Source organism: Ahaetulla prasina, chromosome 2 (genome assembly GCF_028640845.1).
Source record: "Ahaetulla prasina isolate Xishuangbanna chromosome 2, ASM2864084v1, whole genome shotgun sequence".
Lineage (NCBI taxonomy): Eukaryota > Metazoa > Chordata > Lepidosauria > Squamata > Colubridae > Ahaetulla > Ahaetulla prasina.
In genome coordinates, this window is record NC_080540.1 from 65,956,799 (window position 1) to 65,970,477 (window position 13,679).

At 37.8% G+C, this 13,679-nt stretch overlaps 1 protein-coding gene across 1 annotated transcript in view; it reads left to right on the forward strand.

Moving 5' to 3' along the window:
• The window catches only part of FGD3 (FYVE, RhoGEF and PH domain containing 3), a 157,599-nt gene extending 144,165 nt beyond the window's left edge, over positions 1 to 13,434 (forward strand). Inside the window, exons 16-19 of the mRNA XM_058171188.1 lie at positions 2,688 to 2,810; positions 6,808 to 6,960; positions 9,947 to 10,087; positions 12,250 to 13,434. Coding sequence (XP_058027171.1) covers positions 2,688 to 2,810; positions 6,808 to 6,960; positions 9,947 to 10,087; positions 12,250 to 12,474 — 642 coding nt within the window. The 3' untranslated portion in view covers positions 12,475 to 13,434. The remainder of the gene's footprint in view (positions 1 to 2,687; positions 2,811 to 6,807; positions 6,961 to 9,946; positions 10,088 to 12,249) is intronic.
• Positions 13,435 to 13,679: the final 245 nt, after the last annotated feature.

Consider the following 13,679-nt stretch of genomic DNA (forward strand, 5'->3'; position numbering starts at 1 on the left):
AAAAGAAGTATAAATACCTTGAGTTATTTGAGCCACACAAATATTAACTTGCTAGGTTTATAATGCGGGAGCAGCATGCTGTCTGTCATTAACACATACATAAACTTGCTAGCTCCTTCTTAGGATTTGCACATGTCCATCTCATCTGCAGTGTCTGAGTGTGGCTATGAAGTCCAGCCAGGCAGGAAGTTATGCTGCCTTCATTTGTCCTTGTAATGGGAAACCCAGAGGTTAGATGGACTGTACTAGAAGCCCCAATTCCCAAAGACTAAGCTTTTAAATAAGTGGCTCCAGTTTCCCCGTTTTTATCAAAATGATCAAGCTCAAATAGTTCTAAAGAACCTAACGGTAGTATAGAACCAACACTAGATTAAAAAGAACATAATAATAAAGGCAACAAAGTAAGATTTGAGAAAAGAATCTATCTGTGTGCATCAAGTTACTTGAGGCTGAACTCTATAAAATCATTAGCTTTAAAACAAGGTAGAAGGACATGGGAAAATGGAAGCAAATAGAAGAAACCACACACACAAAAATCCTCCCTCATTCATCTATGGTATTTTTTGCAGCCCATTTTCTCTTATTGGTTCCAGTGCTTTCAGGAGTTTTTGATGTACTTTTACAATGTTTTGGGATGTACCGGTGCACTGGACTGACTCCCTGGGGAAAAAGAAATGTCTATCTTTTTCTCCATCTAAATCCCACCCTTCTGCCACTCATTGAAAGGGAGTAGTTGCTTTAATTACAGATTACTTAAGGGTTGTCAGCTACTCATCAGCATTCTGGATCTACTGCTAGTGTTTCTCTTTAGAATGTCACTTGTGTCAGTTACTTAATAATGATGTTATTTGAAAAGACTATGTATGACCTTTGTTTTTAATAGAAAAAGAAATAATCCTGTTAAAATTAGTGTTCTTTAAAATGCGCAGGAGGGGTACGATGTTAAATTGAAATATCATACTTTCACATGGTGATGTGAATGTAGTAATTCTCTTTTACTTGATCTTGTGCTTGATAAGAGATAATTAACGAGTACAGCAGAGGCGAATTCTGCCACTTGGTGGTGATAATAGTTAGCAGATCAGAAGCCACCTTCTTCATACTGTTCAGCAGGCTAAAAAAAAATACTTTGCACATTAAGATATGACCACAATTAGTTTGGAAAACTAAAGTGGTTAAGTTCAGGGGGGAAAAAATAGATGGGATTATATATGTTAGTAAATGATCCTCGATAATTTTTTATTTTTTAATTCCAAAGCAATAGAGATTGTTATTATTGCTGCTGCTACTTTAAATTTGCAGGCTGTCCCTGCCTTAGTGGGAAATAGCTCTCTATTCCTTGAAGTTTTTGTGATGAATTTGTTGACTAATATCTAAAATGAAAACTCCCAAAAGCCTGAAATAGTGTGTAGGATCAAATATATGAGATTTAATTATATTTTCCTGTAATTTCATCAGCCATTTGGAATAGTTTTATTTTCTTTCTTTCTTTTTTCAATGTTGTAAGCTTTGACAAGGGGATTCAAAGTGGGTAGTGACATGACATCGACCAGGACAGGAAGCAAGCTTAATTTCCCATAAGCATACATGTAATTAACATTTAATAAAATGCAATTAAATTCATCATGTATTTAATAATTTTTAATATCTTTTCCATTAGAACTTTCAATTTAGTGGCAGTCTTTATAAAGGCTCCGGCAGACCATACCCAAGAAATGATTTGAATTTGTATCCAGCATTAAAATATACTGTTGCAAACAAAGAGAGAAAACATGGGGATGACCTTTTTACTTATGACAATGAATTTATGACAATGTCCAAAATTATCCATGATGGGACAGCATGTATATTTTTCTCTTGCTCACCCCCCCCCCAGCAGGTGTTCTCTGCTAACTGAACAGTAAAGGGGACAAGTATCCAGGCTTGTCCATAGATTTCACAGTTGTACAGGATATTTGTACAACAATACACTTGGTCATGATCAGATTTGCACAGAATACTATAACCACCTCTTGCTCTGCCCTGGTGTTGAATTTGATATACTACCCAAATCCCTGTTATGCTGATTGTCCAGTCAAGTTTTGTTGATATATGACAGGTCTGCCTGCTTCTCCAGCATTGGATTCATTGTCCATGAAGCAGAGATTTTCGAAATATATATTAATACGACAGGCTTTAATTCGGGAAAATATTTATAGTGATGGATCTTACTAAAGTTTCAGAAGAACATTTGTGCTTCTTTTAAGTGTCTGGTGCTATCTAGGCAGCCCTGCAGTAATTTGAGCATCCTTGCATAAAGAAGTGACACATCAACTAAAGATGCTAAAACTGAGTTTTCCCAATTTTTCTGCATCATTTTTTTTTCTATGGCATGAGGTCTTGAGTCTGAAAAATGAAGTGGATCGTATCTGATAATAGTCTACCAATATGTAAATAGACTTTACCAAAAAATCTGTAATTGTTACTAGGTGTGCTTTAGAAACTTTAGCCTTTGTCAGAAATTATTTAATGCTTTATTTTAAAAGTGGTCAGACTAAAAAACTTTGGATCGGGGGAATTTTAATATATTTTTATTCTTTGCATAGTTTAAATATGTACCTTACTAATATTAGATAATACGATATCAGTATTTTATTGATTTGTAGTGTTCTTTTTTCTAAATTGCTAAATTTCATTTTTCATTCCAGCCTGAGTGCTGCAGAAAATCTTCAAAATCAAAAAGAGATAAAGAGAAACAAGCTTGCAAAAGTTGCAGTGAAAGCTTTAACTCCATTACAAAAAGACGACACCACTGCAAGCAGTGTGGGGCAGTGAGTATTAGAATGAAAACTGCATTATTTCTGTTAATTTTGATCATACATAGCAATGCAGTTTAAAAATAAAGCAATATGTGTCCTGACATTCTTTTGAAACAGGTCGTATTTTGTCTTCAAGATTCTACTAAAAAAATACCATATTACTATTATTTATTACAAATATATTAACTTTCAATATTTTTTTTCTATGGCATAGCTGTATAAATAGATCGATGAGGGGCTCAGAAAATATGCATGTGCTCTCACCCACCAAAAGAAAATGTGTCATCGCTTATATCTCCTAACTACAAAATTCTTTTGGAATTTACATATCTTAAATGCATGTTTCTAGTAGCAAATAAAAATCAGTGACACTTTCATTTATTCCTTTTAGATTTTTACAAAATTTACATTTACATTTTTAAAATGTAAAACAATTTACATTTTTTAAAATTTGAATTCAACCATTATGTTTTACCATTTCAAGTTATACATGGTTTAACTCATCAATGTATACCTATCAGATAAAAGGTAGAATATAAACCCAGCTAATTAATCTATGAGAACATTGACTTTTCAATGTTTTATATTTGATTTTTCAATTCTGTTAGTTGCATTCAATGATACAGCATGTTCTAACTTAGGCTTTCTGAGTCAGTAAAACACACGAGTAGTCCCAAAAACCTCTTTAATTTCAACGGCTATGAATTCTGTTCATTCACAGATGAGTCCCAAATAGTTGTAAAGAGTCCTTCGGGATAAGGCTGATAATTACCCACTGTCATCTCCCTTGACCCACTGCCAAAGACCTAATTGGCAAAGCCACATGGAGTCCAGAATCAAACAGAGCTTCAGACTTCAAACTGAACAGAATTAACAAAGTTGCTTTCTGCAAAGGCCCACGTGCCTTTGCTCCTCTTATGGGAGAGGCCAATCATCTCCAAGCCCGACTCCTGAGCCATCCCTTTTGTTTTAACTGTTCTTGCCTTCTGGCAGCTCTGCGCATGCGCGCACTGGGAACAGACTCCCCCTGTTCCTTTGCGTCGCTGAGGTCCGACTCTGGAGGCTCCGGAGGCAGCACGTACCTCCCAGATGTCCCTTTCTCTCCCTCCAACGAAGAGCCCTCATTCGAGTCTTCCCCAGACTCCAGGACTGGCACATGTTCCTCCCCAACTTCCTCACTGTCCGACTCTGCTGCCAGCTCCTCAGGCAGCCGGCGGACCACAACACAGCATCATGTTGCTCTTCTAGAAGAAAGATTCAGAATTGCCAACCTCCAGAGGTTGGTAAATGGTCACACCCACTGTAGCCATGTTTCACTGGATTCAGTTCAGCAATATGAGAAAGGTGACTGATTATGTGCTTCAATCTAGGCTTTTGGACACCGTAGTTCCATAACTTGTAGTCCAGCTGTTTGAACTGTGGAGGCCAAATACTGGACTTTAGAACTTCATTGCTTCCCAGAATAGATACCTTCAGCTGTATCATGCATGGTGTTTCAAGCAGATTAAAACAGGGATGAGAAAGAATAGAGGTGTGGTTTATTTTATTAGACTTATGAACTATGGAGAAGAGGGTTCAAAAGCAAGCTGATTCATGTGATTTTTTTAGAGGTAAATGATTTAAGAATATCTTTGTTTATCTTCTGTACTGGAGAGCTAGAAGGCTATCTAGCCCTTTAATTCCATCCAGTGAACTACTTCATTAGCCTGTAGCTGGCATTTCTGACAGAAAGTTCACAGTGACTGCTAAAACTGACACCTGATCTCTTTGATACTGTACAAACAAATTTTTATTTTAACATGTAAACTACTGATGCAACTTTTGTGCTGAAATTATATTTGGACATTTCAGTCTTTTCCTGCCATTTGTTTCAAAGGATTCATTCCTTGCTGAATATTACTAAGGAAAAATGCTTAGAAAGCTTTCCCTTTCTCCCTTTAAATATGAAATAGGATTAAATAGGAAACATAAACATGAACATCAGAGTTTAACATATTTGATGTACTATACATTTTTAAATTATTGAAATATTTTCCCACAAATAATGCACTCTTTGCATGAATGTTGCATACATATAGTATATCTTAGTTTCAAACACATACAAATCAGTTTACATACTGATTTTAATCTGTGACTGTACCAAGTATTGTATTTTGGATCCAATTTCAAGGATATATCCTGGATATGAAAGACTGTTATTTTTAAATTAAGGGTTTTTTATTTATTTGTTTTGTTTTGCATGAGGGGCTGTTAAACATTTTATTGAGGTTTCAGTCACAATATCCTGTAATGTCAGAAGCTATGATGCAATAAATTGCAACAGTATAACTAAATACTGACTACAAAAATATCAATCCGAGGTGCTTCCTGTTCCATATTCTACTTTTTTTTCTATTTGATATTTATAAAAATTATGAAAAAGAACTTGCTAATTAGCCATCTGTTACTGGACATAAACTGTTTCAACTCCTACCCTCAAAATGACGCTATAGAGCACTGCACACCAGAACAACTAGACACAAGAACAGTTTTTTCCCGAAGGCCATCACTCTGCTAAACAAATAATTCCATCAACACTGTCAGACTATTTACTGAATCTGCACTACTATTAATCGTTTCATAGTTCCCATCACCAATCTCTTTCCACTTATGACTGTATGACTATAACTTGTTGCTGGCAATCCTTATGATTTATATTGATATATTGACCATCAATTGTGTTGTAAATGTTGTACCTTGATGAACGTATCTTTTCTTTTATGTACACTGAGAGCATATGCACCAAGACAAATTCCTTGTGTGTCCAATCACACTTGGCCAATAAAATTCTATTCTATTCTATTCTATTCTATTCTACTTTTGTGTGCAGTTTATCACATTGTTCCCTCTTTTTATTTGTTTGTGTCCTCAAATAAAAGAAGTTGTTATTGACAACTGCTACATTGATTCTGAAAATGTTCAGCAAATAAATAATGATACATTTAATAGGATAAAAATGAAATTGGGGCTCCTGATTATTTTCTCTGTTTATCCTGTCTCAGACTGACCATGCAGGCAGAGTTGATCAAGTAGCTAACCTTGATGTTCAAGCACTTACAGGCAATGGTTTACAGACCACAGGTGCATGTATGTGCATGTGTGTGCTAGCGCTGTTTGCAAAAATGAAGATTCTGAGAGAGACCAAAGCAGAATCAGGAGGCCAAAGCATAGTCAGGAAACAGAAATAGTTCAGGTGTCACTCAAGGATCCAAGGTGAAATTGCTGAGCTTCAGGTGGCACATGGGATCCAGAGACTCAAGAGCATGGATCCAAGGTTGGAGCAGTTGTTTCCAACCTTGACAGCCAAGAACAATTCTTATAAATCCAGTTGCCCGACATGGCCTAATTAAAACCATTGTTGCCTTTGTTTTTCAAAGATATGATCACTACTCAGCTCTCTGAAGTTTGTGGTAGTTGTCAAGCTGGCTGGCTACTCAAAGTAGAGAATTCCACCATGTGATTTGTCCCACTCTGATCCTGATGGTTGCTGGTGAAGTCAACCTCAGATTCTTGGCTGTTTCCCGAATCCTGAGGCTGACATTCATTCGGAGTAGTTTCCTCGACATTGGAGACCATGACAATTTGATATATTGAAATGAAGAGATCGCAGAGTGAATGTCAGATTTACAAGCACCAATCAATACCCTTTCATAAATGGTCTCTTTAAAATTTTTATTCCAATAAGCTTTCAGAAAACCTTTTAGAAATATCAAAAATAGCCAAATAGTTCTGTAAAACATCGAATAAAAAGGAAAATCTATATTTGTTTGCTTTTGTAGAGAAAATAACATAGAGTGTTATTATTCCTTAATGTTCTTCAAGTAGATGAAGCAAGCAGGCGGTAACTATATCTTGGATATTGGTACTGAAAATCTTAGTGCTACAATTCAGTTTAATTGTTTTTAGGAACAGAAATCAATGCTGTTTTCAAGATAGTTTTTTCTAATACTGGTGTTGTTTTTTAATCCAGGTTATCTGTGCCAAATGTTCTGAATTTAAGACTCTTGCTGATAATAGTCGCCAAAACCGGGTATGCAAAGATTGCTTTCAACTGCCATCAGCAAACCTGTGCATCTCAGGGACCGAAGGTGCAGGAGAACAAAGGAAAAAAATAACCATGGAGGTATATTTATCATGTTTAATTGACTATAAACTGGCTGATTGCCTCGACAAAAGCAGTTTTCATTGCTCTTTCCTAGTTTTATTTTTTATTAATTGGAAAAAACAACAATAAAAAAGCAAAATGAAGATAAGGGAAAAGAATACGTACACATCCATAAAATAAACATTATACTAAAGCAAAGGTTGAACAAAAATGAAATTATAAAAAGTTTTTTAAAAACATAACAAACAGGAAAAAAGAATAGGAAAAAGCATTCTAGTAGCACCTCTCTCCCCTACTCCTCCCCCCCAGCTTCTACCTGCTACTTGAATATTTTTATACTTTCCTCCAAGTCTCATCCGAAATACTCTGTGCAGAGAAAAGCTTCTGTTTCCCTCTGCAGCCCACAGTGCTTAGGGGAAAGCAAGGCTCATGGCTGTTAAATTTTGCTGTGTTGCGCCAAACACTTTCCCATAAAGAGTAACAAAGGAGAGAAACAGCCGCTGACCTGGAAAACGTGGACTGGAGCAGCTCTGTTTCTTCCTCTTCGCTTGTCCAGCACAGCGAAATGTAGCAGCCATGAGTTGCGCTTTCCTCCAAGTCAAATCTGGAAAGATCTGGCTGGGGAGGGGTGCCTCGGTCTGCCGGCTCAGGGCAGCAGACTCAGCTGCAGCCCAGACAAGCTGAGGAACTGCGGGGAGCCTCCCGTGTGTTGCATCCCCCTCCCAGCCTTCACCCGTGCCTCCGTGCTGCCAGTGTCTCCGAAGCCACCACTGTTGGAGCAGGGACAGGGGCAGCCCAGTAAGCTGGGCGCCTGAAGGCTGGGAGGGGAGGGGGTGCAACACACAGGAGACTCCCCACAGTTCCTCGGCTCATCTGGGCTGCAGCTGAGTCTGCTGCCCTGAGCCGTCAGAGGCCGCGCTGGGAGCGTGCTAACCTTGCCCTCCCCGAGTGCCAGATTCTGCTGTTGCCATCGCCCCTGGCCTGCCTGCTCCGGCTGCAACCACAGGGAAGGCCCATCAGAGGTGAGAGGGGGCGCTTTTCAGCCAGGAAGGGCAACAGAGGGAAAGCCAAGACGACCACTGCCACCCCATCGTGTCCTGTCCTGGATATGGGGCTGGAGTGTCCAAAAAAAAAGTGTCAAAAAGTCTCAAAAATTTTCACGTTTTGGTGGGCGTGGCTTGGTGGGGGGTTCATGTGACTGAGTGCATGAATGATGTCAGGTTGGCCACGCCCACTCAGTCATCTCCCCCCACACCTAGCCACACCCACAGAACTGGTAGTAAAAAAATTTAGAACCCACCCCTGAATATGTCCCTTCAGATTTTGTCTTCTTTTGTTTATACCATAGATATTTAGAAAGTTCATTGACTAAGTTTCCTCTTCAATAATTGATATTCTGCTGTTAGGAAATTTTATAGCAGATTTGCTGTTTATGTTACAACTTAAGGAACTTGGATGGAGAAGTTTATGGTTGGGAAAAAAAGACTATTTCTATAAAATCTTCATTTCTTCATATTTAGTGTTTATAACAAAAATGCAGAGTCCATAGGTATAAGAGGGAAAACAGATTTGTTGGCCTGTAAACAATAGAAGGAAAAGTAGGAGGAAAAAAATGGATAATCACAGAATCAAGGGAAAAAAACAATGCTCTATCTTTGATTTATTGAAACACTCTTGGTGGTAAGGTTTTGTTGCTTTGTGTGTGTGTGTGTGTGTGTGTGTGTACTTCAGACAATTTCATTATTTCTTTCTCTTCTTATAGCCATAGTTTTTAATTGATTTTTATATTAAAATGAAAATTTGTATATCATGAAACAAAACCCAATGTTTTAGAGCAATACTGGGGGTATAGGGAGAGCTATTTTATACTGGACTTAGCATAAGGATTATTTTAATACTAGCACATAAAAAGTTTTGGTCTCTATTTAATATGTAAGAAATATGTTCTATGTCCTAATGAATTTTAGTTCAGTTGCTTTGAGTGAAATTTTAATTTCTTTACTCAAGCGTTAAGATCTTGTTATCAGCAACAGAATGTCCTCAGAAGCTGAAATAGTGGATATTTTTCCACTATCCTCTATTTTTTTAGTATCCATATGTGGCTGATTGATTGATTGACTGACTGATTACATGCTTTTGAGTTATATTCAGTTCCTAGCAATCACCTAAATAATTTCCTCCGTGACATTCTCTCTCTAACCTGGTCTGTCAGGTTTCTCAGTGATGCCACTCATTACCATTGTAATTGAGTCCATCCACCTTGCTGTTGGTCATCCTCTTTTCTTCTCTTTTCTTCCAACCATTCCCAGCATTCTAAGCCAGTGTGGAAAAATAAACCCCTTTCCCCAGTGGTGGGTTGCTACTGATTCTCCCTGGTTCAGGGAGAGCCGGTAGCGGAATCTTGATATGAGAGCGAACAGGTTCGCTCCTAACATCAGCTGGGCCCTCCTACCCACCCCCGCGTTATACATACCTTTATTCCTTTGTTTTTAGCTCAACTGTAAGAGTGGATTGCCATGCCTCAGCTGTTTTTTTTACTCAATGCGCTTCTACGAAACGCAGGTTTGGTGTGCGTGCAAGCAAAGTGAGCATGCGTGCTGCGATCACGCGCAAAGCGCGTGCACGATGCGAACTGGTGGTAAAACCGGTTAGAACCCACCACTGCCTTTCCCATGAAAATTGGGAATTTTCATTTATCCCTCCAGCAATGCTACACTCCATTCACAAATTAATTTTCAACCTCCCCCAAACTACTTTAAGCCTGAAAATACTTCTCATGTACTCAGTTTCTATTGTGCAAGTGAAGTTTGCACCAATAATCTAATTCAGATTATATATGAAAAGTTATCTAAACTTCTGTATATTTAAAGTTTGATGTATTGTTAAATCCTTCTTCCGTGCACATTTGCTATGTGTGAACCAATAGTTAAACCAGGATGTATTAGCATCTATAATGAATGATAAATGCATGAGAATATAAATATACTTTTATTATTTTTACTAGAAACAAAGCATATTGGGCTCAGAAAACAGCCTCTTCAGTAGCCACCTCCTGTTTCATGAGAAAGGAAAGACTTGGTGTAAAGTGTGGGTCACCATTCCTAAGACAGAGCCTCTTGTCTTATATCTCCAAGGAGAAAACCAGGTAAATACCCCATAATTTTACAACTACTGAAAAATAAATTAGACTGATAATTCTCAAGCTCTCAGCTGGAATGTTCTTGTCTGCTGTTAGGAAACTGCTGGCATGCCGAGATATGCACCAAATATATTTACACTTGGGAAGCCTACCTGTTTATCTCTGCATGATCTACTATATAGAATTTTCCCTTTCCCAATCATCCTTCTTTGTTAGGCCTTCCTGTATTTATATTGAGCACAGAGGCGCAATAGTTATAGTGCAGTACTGCAGGTTACTTCTGCTGATTCCCGGCTACCTACAATTTGGCAGATCTAATCTCACCAGGCTCAAGGTTGACTCAGCCTTCCATCCTTCCGAGGTAGGTAAATGAGGACCCAGATTCTTGAGAGCAATATGCTGAATCTAAAAACCGCTTAGAGAGGGCTGTAAAGCTCTATAAAGCAGTATATAACTGCTGTTGATATGTCCAATATGATTATAATAATAATAACAATAGAGTTGGAAGGGACCTTGGAGATCTTCTAGTCCAACCCCCTGCCCAGGCATGAAATCCTACACCACTTCAGACAAATGGTTATCCAACATCTTCTTAAAAACTTCCAGTGTTGGAGCTTTCACAACTTCTGGAGGTAAATTGTTCCACTGATTAATTGTTCTAACTGTCAGGAAATTTCTCCTTAGTTCTAAGTTGCTTCTCTCCTTGATTAGTTTCCACCCATTGCTTCTTGTTCTACCCTCAGGTGCTTTGGAGAATAGTTTGACTCCCTCTTCTTTGGGGCAACCCCTGAGATATTGGAACACTGCTATCCCTAGTCCTTCTTTTCATCAGACTAGACATCTTGTGGATCCACTGTTGTGGATGATCTACCCTCAGAGAAGATGGCCAATAGTCCTTGTACATTTTGCTTCTCTGGCTTTTTTTTTTCTTTTAGGAAGGTCAGAGATGCCTTGAGCAGAGACTCACCCAGAAACGTGGAGTAGGCCAGATCATCCTGAGCATAGTACTGTATAGTAGATCTGTCTTACAATTTTCAGGAGTCTACTGCCTCCAGCTTTAACGCAGACAAAAAGTGCCAAAGGTTGGGGAATCTTAGGTGGAAGCATTTGGCTTAGTTGCTTTCAACCACAGAATCACTTTACTGGATTTTGTAAAAGTTCCTGGAGTCTTTTTTCTTCTTTCATACCTTCTTATTTTCTCAACAAAGGGACACAATAATTATTTGTTTTGCCTTAGTCTCAAGGCAAAGTCTCTTATTTTTTCCCCAAATAAATACTTCAGAGGATTTTTTTCTTTTAATCTTGAAAAACATTTATCCTCTCCAAGATTAAGAGTGGGGTGGTGGAAATGACACAGCATTTTAAGACAGCGTGACTTTAAATCTCGACTGGATTTGTAAAGTTCAATATTGGATCCATGCAATTGTGGAATTGCTGAGAATGTGTTTTGATCATGCATGGAAGAAGTAGATTTCCTCAGCTCAGGCATACTTAAAAGCTAAATCACATTTACTAGAAATACATGGGATTTATATAGCAGTAATAGCTATCCTTAGATCATTCTCTGGTGTCTACACTAGAATGATAAAGAGAAATATTCACAAAATATGCATAAAAATGCTTTCCTTTCCCAGCAAACCAGAAACCTATGGGTAGAAGGCCAAATCACCACAGTCTTTGGTACCATATGGGAATAGCATCATCCACCTCTTCTGTGTACCAGTTTTAATGAAAAGCAACCTGTGCAACCATTTTTGCAAAATGCTTTTATTTCCTCAAGTATGAAAAACCAATTCACAAACGGCTTCCTTTCCAAATCATTGGCCCTGTTCATCTGTTGCATGCCTGTGCCAGAGGTGGGTTTCAGCAGGTTCTGATCAGTTCTGGAGAACCAGTAGTGGAAATTTTGAGTAGTTTGGAGAACCGGTAGTAAAAATTCTGACTAACCCCCATCTATTCTTTGTCTCCCAAGTCCCAGCTGATCAGGAGGAAATGGTGATTTTGCAGTAACCTTCCCCTGGAGTGGAGAGGGAATAGAGATTTTATGGTACCCTTCCCCTGCCAAATCCACCAAGAACTGGTAGTAAAAATTTTTGAAACACACCACTGGCCTGTGCTCAACCTTTTTCTAGTTTTCAGACCTTTCTTTATTTCTGGATTGCACGTAGGATGGACGCATTCCACGCAGCATACCCCTGCTGGGATACGAAGTTGACTTTCCACATTCTGGTGAAAAGTTTGAATCAAAATACGTCTTCAAACTTTGCCAGTCCCAGCAGACAATATATTTCAGTGCTGAAGATGAAGACTTGCAAATGAAATGGATGGATGTTCTCACCAAAGCAGCTAAAGGGGACGTTCATGATCAGAGTGAAGAAACCAGCAATCCCTAATGTCATTTCATGTGATCTTAATCATAATAGGGGATGGGGGGAAAAAACCCACCTGATCTCTGAATATTCATGGCACTTTGAAAACATACATGGCTTTATATTTTGGTATGTCTATATAAAAACTGCAGTCATTTCTCCTCCCCCCTCCCTCTTTTTCTTATTCATCACATCTGGTACCAATCGTCCAACATCTATGTTGTTAGTGTGTATAAATTGATGTAATTGCTATGAGTGTTTATATTGCTATTAATGGTGAAGGGCGAAAGGGGAGGAAGCATCCATTTTATCTAAGATAATTAGGAAGACAATGGTTTCCTGTTCCCCTTGACTATTTACTTTATTCCTTTCAATTGCTGTTTCAGTGAAGGATGTGTATAGTCTGTTACAGATGTTCTGCCTCTAAGTAAAATGTTGTACAAGGGCTTGTGGCTGGCCACTGATGTGCTATTATTCTCTGTTTTCTCTTGGATATTTTTAAATGGTCGCTTTTCTGCCATATATGATCAAATGTAAGGGGGCTATTTCTTTTGTCGACACTGACTTTTCTTGACAGGGTTTTTTTCACAAGACAAATACTGTTTTTAAAGCTATTGCAGAAGGCATCTTGAAAGCTGAAATATCAAGCATTTCTATATATTTATATATAAATATTTTTCCATTTTTTGTTTTTTTTAAAAACTTTTACACATTTCTTATTTCTTTATATCGCCTCTTTTTTAATGTATGCAAGCAAATGTTTTTATACTGCAACCTGGGATGTTGCTCATCAATAAACATTTTTGGTACACCCAGGAAGGTAAACAATTAGCTTTTTTGAATAAGGATTTATTTATATAATTTGTAAATACCATCTTAAACATCTTTTTAAAAATATGTTCATATTACACTTGTATAAATTGAGTTTGCTTCCTGTGTCTTTTTGTTGGCAAATGTATTTATGTATGCAAATAAAGCCCAATTTCACTGATTCTTGTCCCAGCTACTCAAAATACAGGAAGACTTAAAAACTTGAGTAAGCTTGCGGTGCCTTAATTTTTTTTTTTAAGACTTTTAAATGAAGACTGCATTTGCTAATGGTAATGATGAGGATGATGAGGATGACAATCATCAAAATTGTAGAAAAGGTTCACATAGGATAAACGGAAACCTCTGAATTTGCAATATTATTCACTTTATAGTGCTTGTACTACAATTTTTATGTGTTT